Raw genomic sequence first — 9,590 nt, 5'->3', positions numbered from 1 at the left:
AATATATGGTTCCAGTACACATGAAGCAATGAAGAATATATTGGGTTTCAAATATAATAAGTTCGTCAAGCAGGAAGCTAGATTTCAGCCAACAATACTCCTCTCAGGAACAATATACCACTCATCATATCAGAACTGTATACCTAGCGATAAAAGGGCATGGTAATTGTAGGCATCCATCCATTAGGTTTTGTGGATGCAACTACTCGGAAACCATGTGATGGAATCCTTTGATATTTGGTATTTTGTATTGTTTTGAAGTACTAATCTGCACACTACATTGCCGTTATGTTTTGAAAAATTTTGTTGCAGTGATTGGACAAAAAGTTCAAATGTAGATGCAACTCCTCAAAAACTAACACTGTAATACATAAATCATAACCACTTATTATTTATCCAATACTTCACTTCAACAAGAAGCATCCTCGCTCGTTTATTTTCATAAACTTAACCTAGATGCCACAGTGGGGGATGCAATTAAGTTCTGTTTCAGCTATAATGGAGCAATTGATTTTTAGTGCTAGGATCAAATTTGGAATAAAAAGGCAGGGCAATTATGCATCGTTAAAAAAATCCTGGATGATCAGTTAAGTAAATCCAGGACAGACTAGAGTAAAAATTAAACAGACAGGTCAGAAATTATACAGAAAAAGACCAAATCTTTGTTTAGATTATATAATCATGAAACTTGGTACACAATTACATGGCATAATCATTGACAAAACATTCCATTACCATGGTTGTAAGTCAAAACTGCAGAGTCATATCAGTTTCACACCCATAACATTTTCTTGATGTATTTTTTGTAAAATTAAATAAATCATTTGTCAATCCAGTAAAGCTTGCTAGATTTTTGTTATAGTTGCTTAGCATTTAAGGAGTTATTTTGTTTTCACAGCCACGGTCATTGAACAATGCATTACTGATGCATGTAGAATTTTTTCAGAGTAACTCTTACAACTCTCGCAAAAAATAAAGTTAAATTCCAGCACTAAAACAAATTCACTTTTTATTATTTTTAGATAAAATAAGGTTGGCATGACCTGGTTTAGTTGTCATAGTTGATTCTTGGTGTAGTGTGGATCTTGCCTCAGCAAACTTCCAAGATAGAGTACAATCATGGTCATATTTTTTTACATAGAGTACTTTACATAGTCATATGGGCATTATAATCATTACATATAATGCACATTATCATAGGGGTATTATAAACAGTTTTTTTTTTAGACAGGTTATTCCTGAATAGAGTTGATTTCTAAGATGAGTTTCACTGTACATTCATTAAGATAACAACTATACATTTATCATTGTTTATTTTGTCCAGCAAATTTCATTTCTGAAATAAAATCTACATATATTATCCTCTACCTATAATACTGACTTAAGTAACATCTGAAGGGTTTCACAAGGGAGATTTAGTCAATATTTCACCTGTACAGTGGAGAATTAGTCTTAACAACATTGTAATGAAATTTAAGAAGACATGAAAATATAAATCATTAACTTAGGTACAATGTGGAGAAACAAAGTAATATTTATTAAATATATTCTAAGAAATAACCTGGTTTGCGACAGTTCACACTTTGCAGTTCATAAAAAGTGTAAACTGGCCCAAACCAAGTTGTTGAATATAACATGTTCAAAAATTAGAAACATTTCTTATAATTTAATTTCCAAACATTAATAAGTGATTTGTTATCAATACAGTATTTTGTTTGGGATTATTTGAATTGCAGTGTTTGGACAAATCACCATTAATGATGTCCTAGTACCAAGTCAGGTTACATGTGTATATGAAATAACCTGCCTTGCTCAAAGAGAACCAACCAATCAGAATGCTTGTTGCAAATTAAAGTAATTTTATTCATTGTAAACTTAAAATATATATATATTGTATTAATAAAACAGCTGAGCATCAGACTTGGGGTCAATTGCATTGCAATGTAATGCATAATATTACCATGACTTTGTAGACCAACAATGTACCATTACAATTACAGGGATTGAATTTCAACATTTTTTCCACTAGCTAAATTTTGCAATTACTGAAAATTAACACTTGCCAAATTTAAGTTTTCTGGGTTATTTCAGGACTTTACCTATATTATACATAAAATTCCACTAGCAAAATTTAATTTTAACATGCATTTAGCAAGTATTTCCCATTAAATTTGATCACTGCATTTACTTTATTTGCCTGATGTTATGCATTATATTACATAACTTTGCCTATGTAATGCCTTACTTTACACATTACTTTTGTCATAAATATGAATAAAACATTTTTTCAGTGAGCATATGAATATATAGTGTTAAGTACAATATATGTAACCAAAAAGAACATTTCATTGTCTAAATGTAATATTATCTATCATTTCTTTTAACAGAACATGAAAAAAAATATCCATGTATATGCAAGAAAATAGATGACCCAATAAACTGATGTATCACAGTACACAACTAAATTAACACTGATATGTGGTTTGTTACAATCAATCTTTTTTCCATGTCTACAATGTAGTGGAACAAGCAACATGAAATATTCTGTTAAGATGAATTTAAATACATGTAGCTAAACTAAAGCTCATGATTTGCTTGCCCGTCCTTTCATCATGTGAAGTTAATAACTAAAAAATGAAAACAAAAAACAATGAGAGTTTCTTGTCATCGTGTTTTTTTTAAATATTGCATCAATGGAACATACCCTGTCATGTATTAAATGGTGAAAAAAGGGGAAAGTCAAAATATTCAAAATGGCCTTGCTTGAAAACTGCATTTAAGATTTTGTTGAAAATATATTTTAACCTGTATTTTATGGTACTAAACAACTGTGCAAAGTGTCAAAAAAAATTCATTGATCATTTCTCAAGTTATCATCAGGAAACCGTATAGGGAGATGGACTGACAGATGGATAGACACTCAACATTTCGGAGGGTATCATATAATACCTTGCCACTATGTGTGTTGGGATACAAAATCATTAGAATCCTTCAAGCTATTTTGAGGTACCAGTGCTATCATAATATGGATAGACAGCTGCATAGCATGCAAAACTTCCTTCAATAGACAGGTGTGAAAAAATGAATTAAAAAATGGCAGTGACAAAGCCCAATGGGGCAGCTTTACCAACATTCCCGCTAAGTTTTAGACACAAAGCATTGGTCTAATTAGATTATGAGAAAAGGTCCAGCACTGCACTAAAAAACTTAAGGCTTAATCTGACAGTCATATCATGGTCTTCAAGGTTTACAACAAAAATCAATTTGAAAAACATTTTAACTACAATGCAACCATATTGTGGTGATTCATCTTAAAGAAACAACTACACATGTCATACAATGAACACATGTATGGAAGCTTAGAAATAGATGAAAGTGAAAATTAAATTCCTTATAATATGTGAACAATTTTTATAAATGCAGGATTAATATATTGCACAAAAGGTAATATAGATTACTTGTAATAAAAGAACTTTCTTGACTAAAAAAGGATTCAAAGTGTGTGAAGTGAATCACAAGTAAGCAATTAAAAGAAAGTATGAGAGATGTAAAGATGATGCATAGATTGGTAGGTCCCATGACATCAATTCATTTCCTCAATTACAGTTTCAAGTACAATGTACATTGTAATAACTGTAAAATTGAGTCATTGTTTTTGCGAAAAATGTGACTTACTTGAATTTATAATACATTGTCATTGAAACTCGCATTTGGAACTTCTTAAATAACTTATGCAGGATTTTTCTCAAAATCACAAAAATTAAATTTGCATTTTTAACACTATCACAATAGCCTAATTGATGCACAACATAACTTCTGAATATGCAGTATTTATCTTCACATTACTACTGTAAATACAAACTTGTTCAGAGGCTACGTAATCTGAAAGTTTAAAATTAAAAAAAATATACATGTACTACAAGTAGCCATCTCAATAAAGATAGACCTGTTGTTTTTTTAATCTTTTGTTTATAATATACACACCAAATGGCTAATTTACAAATTTCAAAGCTATAGTTCAGAGTGTTGCTATTGGAGTACTGCTTTTTATTCATTTACACATTAGCTAAATAAAAACTAATTGCAGGTGTGTATGATAAATAAACTATTACACCACAAGTACTATAAACAGTTATAATTATGGTAATGATATAACCCTACATCTACAGCGTAACTGAACCAATGCCACAAAACAACACTCTAATATTATAGTTTTGATATGTAAAATGGACTTACTTTTTGTAAGTACTATATATTCAGTATTCAGTACAGTTACATGTGTAATGTGAGTTTTTTGTCATTTTAACATAACTGAAGAGAAAAATTGTACTTGAATATACTAAAATTTTAAGCATAATATAATACTACTAGTATTACAACTCATTTGATAGAACAACACTAACCATGCATTTCCTCTTATATATTGAAGAGTTACAATTTTCAATGTGGTTCTTCAGTATGAATTCTTTTCCATCGTGAAACGTATCAATGGTAAAATTGGCCCAACACATGTTGCAAAATAAAACACCCGTGTGCAGTGTACATAGTAAACCCAAAAGACTCCTTTAAATTTAGTAAATAGTAGGGAGAAAATAAATCAATTTACAGCATTAACCCTTTAAATATACTGAACAATACAATATACTGGTAAATTGATCTCTTAAATTCATAGCCTGGTAGGTAACAGGTCTGATTAGAAGTACATCAGGCTGCTTTTGGATGACTAAATTAGCAATAATTCAGCTTTCAGTCCAGTCTACTACAAGTAGAGATTATAAGTATAGTATATCTATAAAGGTTGAATTATTTTTAGTGACAAGAACATGTATACTGTATACTGTAGAATAACTCTTAATCCGACATACAGTGAACATGAAGATCAAGTAATTCATAACAACCATTTAAAGATTTTTTTTAAACCAATTATGAATACACATAGCTCCATTCATATGGAAACAATTAATGCAACAGCTTGGAAAAGGTAATTCAAAATTGCATCGTTCAGTGTGCGATTTTCAAGCATTTTTGTTGTTATGAATGCTATAACTGAACTATAACACAAAATCTGAATAAAATGTTTTAGGGCAAAGCTTGATATGACCACAGATAGTTGGGACAAGTATGGTTACAACATTTGGAACAATAGGAGATGTGGTATGATAGCATATGAGACAAATCATCCACTGGAAACCCCAACAAACAATTAAACTTCTTTAACTTAATACAACTCTAAATTTGTATTGTAGCTAAGCATTTGATTTGGCATAAAATTCTGAGCAATATGTAAGTGGTCAAAGAACTTCAAAATTTGCATTTGACATAAGTGCTAGAAATTTTTGACTCCTAATTTCTACAATGCCACAACCCTTTAAATCTACAAAAACCTTCTTTTGTGGTATTTTAGCTTGCAGTTTAACTTCATAAAGATCCATTCACTTTTACTCAAATTATAGCCCGCAAACTAGGCAAATGGTTGTTTTTGTATCAAGATTGGCTTTGGTGAATATGTCAAAGAGAAAAAAAAACACCAGGTTGAAAAGTGTCAACTCAAGGCCACCCATGGGTCTTCAATGAACTACCAGGAAACCCTCACACCACATGGCAGTCTACAGCTGGCCAAAGATATAATCATGTACCTATGGAAAATTTTGACAATGACATGACCAACAGAGCTATACATGTACCTTTAAATAACTGCAAATATTTCTGTGGTTGTATAGAAACATATTTTCACACTAGTGTATCATCATCATAATCTTGATCAGAAAAAAATAATATTACTATGAAAGATCTAAGCATTTGAAAGGCAAGGAAATCATAAAAAAGTTTAGATGATTTACATTGCAGAAAGAGACATACCATGACTTAACACTGACACTTTAAAAGTGGCAGTAAATAACTTTTTAGTCTGAAAATATTTTTACATTTTGTTCTGCATCTAAAGTGGTAGAGCTTACTTCTCACAGTAGGAGTAGTAAGTCTCATTCCAGTTTCATTTTCCTTGCCAAAATTTTTGGTGTAGAAAATATTGAAATCCAAAGACCGATTGCATTTTATTGTTTACTTCTGGGATCTCAGGATGCTACATATCAATGCAAAATCTTCTATTTTTTGTTTTTCTTAACACTTTTATCACAAAGAAATATATATTTGACATTTTTATTGGTATTTTTACATCGAAAATGTTTAATTTTTAATTCTGAACTCAACACCTTTTTATTGTAAATGACAAAGTTTCCATGCATTTGAATGGTAGATTAGGACCCATTCTCATGAAACCACGGAGTCAAATAACAAGACTTACATACCCTATGGTATACAAAAGAAAGTAACAAAAAATCTCTGACAGAAAACCACTCTAAAAGTGGTTCACCATTATATCTATCATCAGTCACGGTTTGCCTCTTCCTGTATCTTTCGTTAATCCAAAATTGTAGCACCATTTAGAAAACTAATATTAGCCTTATAGGCTGTTTGGCAATGAGAATGGTTGGGAAACATCTGGATCCTATTTAGTTCTAACACAATAGTTCTAGAAATGATTTTTATGTCCTTTTTCAAACATGCCCCCTGTCGATACATGGAAGAAAAAAAGTTTTTTTGAGAAAGTTGGCAAAGTTTTTAAAAAATAAAATTTCTTAACAAAATAGCCAGCTTTCATAAAAAATTTCTACATAACAAAATACAGAACATATAGCCATATTTGTACACATCAATATTAATCTTAAAGTATGATTTTAACAGCATGTCAATCTTCAAATGAATTTGAAAGACAACTACATGTACATGTACACCATAAACATTCATACTTGCCAACAAATAGTTTATCACAAAAATAACTTTACATATATATTAGCATTTATAAGTCATCATGACTTGTTCATTATTTCATAATATACCAAAAAGATTAAAGGGACCAATATGGCCACAATTATAATAACAACAACTATAGTCCACCATCGCACACCACAGTCAACCCAGTTTACTGCTGCAGGTTTCTTGGGAAATGGCTGAATTGTTCTACTAGTCAACAGAGAAACAACTTCATCTAAAGACTGTCTTTCCTGCCTAGAATTTCTTATTTTTGACAAGTCTTTGTCCATGTTCTTTAAGAATTCTTTGGCTTCTCTTGACTGACTTCTGAATGTATCGTTGATACTTATGGTCCGTATCACTTGGCGCTGGGTCTCAGGATCACTCAGATCATGTAAAGAATCTGTGTCAGTTTCACTTAAACCCCTATAAGCAATTTTTTCCTCAGTTTCATCAATGATAGTCATTCCATTTTTCATTTTCTTTGGGGGTTCTTTTTCTTTTTCTTGGTCCATTAATTCAGTTAGGAATGAATATCGTTTCACTGGTATTTTAATTGAACTTCGGCTATAAAAATCCTGGTCTGATATGAAATTATTCACTCTCTTAAGCTCAGCCACCTGAAAATACAAAACAGAATGAATCGTTCAATGTAAAAATTGTGGAAACAATGATTGACACTGGAATTGTATGCTAAAGGTTAAGGTTGACAGCAGTGAACATGGTGTGCAAAAGTCTTGAGCTTTCAGAAAACAGTCAGCATTTCTTTTTATTGTGCACTGGTTCTTTTCATATTTCATTTCAACTACTTATTACTCACAAAAGCATTGGTTACTTTTTATATTAAATGTATCTTTCAGGTACAAGTGTACATGCAGGTCATTGTAATTGTAAGTTTCCAAAACTCTCATACAAAGAATGCATACATGTAATAAAACAGATTGAAATCAGACTGAGACAAAAGAATTTTAGAAAGGAATTGGTTATTAACCTCCATGAACCTTTCAACTTGATTTTTTTTGTCAAATCCTCATAAAGTAATGTAGTTTACACGTATGCAACCACATGCATGGGCTGGACTAGAACACGGTCAACGTTTTTTCATTTTTCGTATGAATTAAAAAGTGAAGGATGTTCTCTTGAATCCTCATTTTATTTTAAACAAATTTACGGCTGAAATATGGGATTTGTTAAAAAAAGAACCAATATGAAACACAACAATTGCACCAGCATATAACCAAAATATATTTACATTTTGTAGTAAATACTATTCAGTAATGGTATACAGGATCCACAATTATTTAGAGTGTATACAAATCTTGCAAGTGACAGGCTGTATACAGATGCAGACCAAAAATGTAGTATGCCTACATCTAAAATTCTAAAAGGTATCATATCTATATATGTGACAATTTTACTACCCATTGTTGTCATCCCTGATACAATGTACATACACCAAGATGCTTTTTCTTTGACAACAGTAAACAAAAATTTAGACCTTTTAAAAAAATATGTTTCGAGTCAAATTTATGATAAATAAACCCTTTTGTGCTAATTTTCTTAGCAGACTTAATTGGTACTTCAAAGGTAATTGCAACACTTTAACATACAAAATGTTGAACTGAGTTTTTACTGGAAATCTAGCGGAAGTAGTGTACATGTACAGTTTTGTACCAACAGAGCCTGCTCAAAAAATTAGCATGAAAGAGTCTGTTGTGACAATAGGTAAAAAATTAAGCATTGTCGCTATTATACCAATACACACCGGACATCCAAACTGCAAGGATAAACTCTGTAGAGTGTCTCCTTCGGTAATTTGCCTGTCAAAATATAACGGTTCCTCTTTCTCCTTTTTCTTTTTACTTCGTTGATTTCTAGATCGCATTTCTGACATCTCATACTCAACGATCTCGTCTTCCTCGACATCTGCATCCCCAAATACATATACGTTTGACTTTTTAACATTTTGCACCTGAGCATAGTCATCATCTTTTTTGAAAAGCGAGCCCCGGCTGTTCGGTCTTGCATAACCTCTACTCATTACAGAAGAAGCTATTCTTAGAAACTACATAGGTTAAGATACTAAATTATCATCAAAATAAACAAATTTTGTCATAAACGTTCTGATTGTCATTTAAAATTTCAGCATCACATATCCTCTGACATGTCAAAGTTGGAGCGGAAGTGCTTGGCACAGAGCCATTCGTATATTCTCGGGAATCGATGATCGAAATAAAAATAAATCCAAAACAATCCGAACAATATTTTCCTTGCGTTCGATCACTCAAAACTGAAATTTTTATAATTATTTTTTTTGTACAGTCTTCCTCTGGCAACACTCAATTCAAGATTATTGTCAGAATACAATAGCATTAAAACCTATGATTTTTCTTTATACCTCTATTCCCCATACTCAGTTAAAATCAAGACTCAAAAACGTTATACATCATTGTTCCTCAAGAGACGGTACACGGTAGTTCTTGGTAGCGATTCCTCATAATTAATTGGTACCAATTGCATCCAATATTTTTAATTATAAAAGGCTATTGCAGAACCTCGAGATTGAGGACTTCAAGACTAAATTACCTGACTGTTCTTGCAAAAACTCTCCATTCAAATATGGTCCTTTCGGTCACGTCGTTACGGGAGGTTTGTCCATCATGGAAAACGAATCTCTGCGTCATATCCTTTCTAAAGGTCCCAAGTACCGTGAACCGCGCTCTATAAATTGGAATTATAACTTTAAAGTTATTATGGATGCCGTGAAGGACTATGAA

The 9,590-nt window shown here is 31.6% G+C and overlaps 1 protein-coding gene across 1 annotated transcript; it reads right to left on the bottom strand.

Annotated features, from left to right (window-relative positions):
• Positions 1–1,296: 1,296 nt before the first annotated feature.
• On the bottom strand, positions 1,297–9,023 carry LOC148621703 (lysM and putative peptidoglycan-binding domain-containing protein 3-like). Its single transcript, XM_088576354.1, has 2 exons — positions 8,579–9,023; positions 1,297–7,433 (listed from the first exon to the last, which is right to left on the bottom strand). Exons 1-2 carry the CDS (start codon positions 8,852–8,854, stop codon positions 6,870–6,872), a joined length of 840 nt encoding a protein of 279 aa, XP_088432480.1. The 5' UTR covers positions 8,855–9,023; the 3' UTR covers positions 1,297–6,869.
• Positions 9,024–9,590: the final 567 nt, after the last annotated feature.

This window comes from Perna viridis, chromosome 3 (genome assembly GCF_037379345.1).
Source record: "Perna viridis isolate PV_CMFRI_1.1 ecotype Kerala chromosome 3, ASM3737934v1, whole genome shotgun sequence".
Taxonomy (NCBI): Eukaryota; Metazoa; Mollusca; class Bivalvia; order Mytilida; family Mytilidae; genus Perna; species Perna viridis.
The sequence above is the reverse complement of the archived record's forward strand: the minus strand, read 5'-3'. Positions and strand labels throughout refer to the sequence as shown.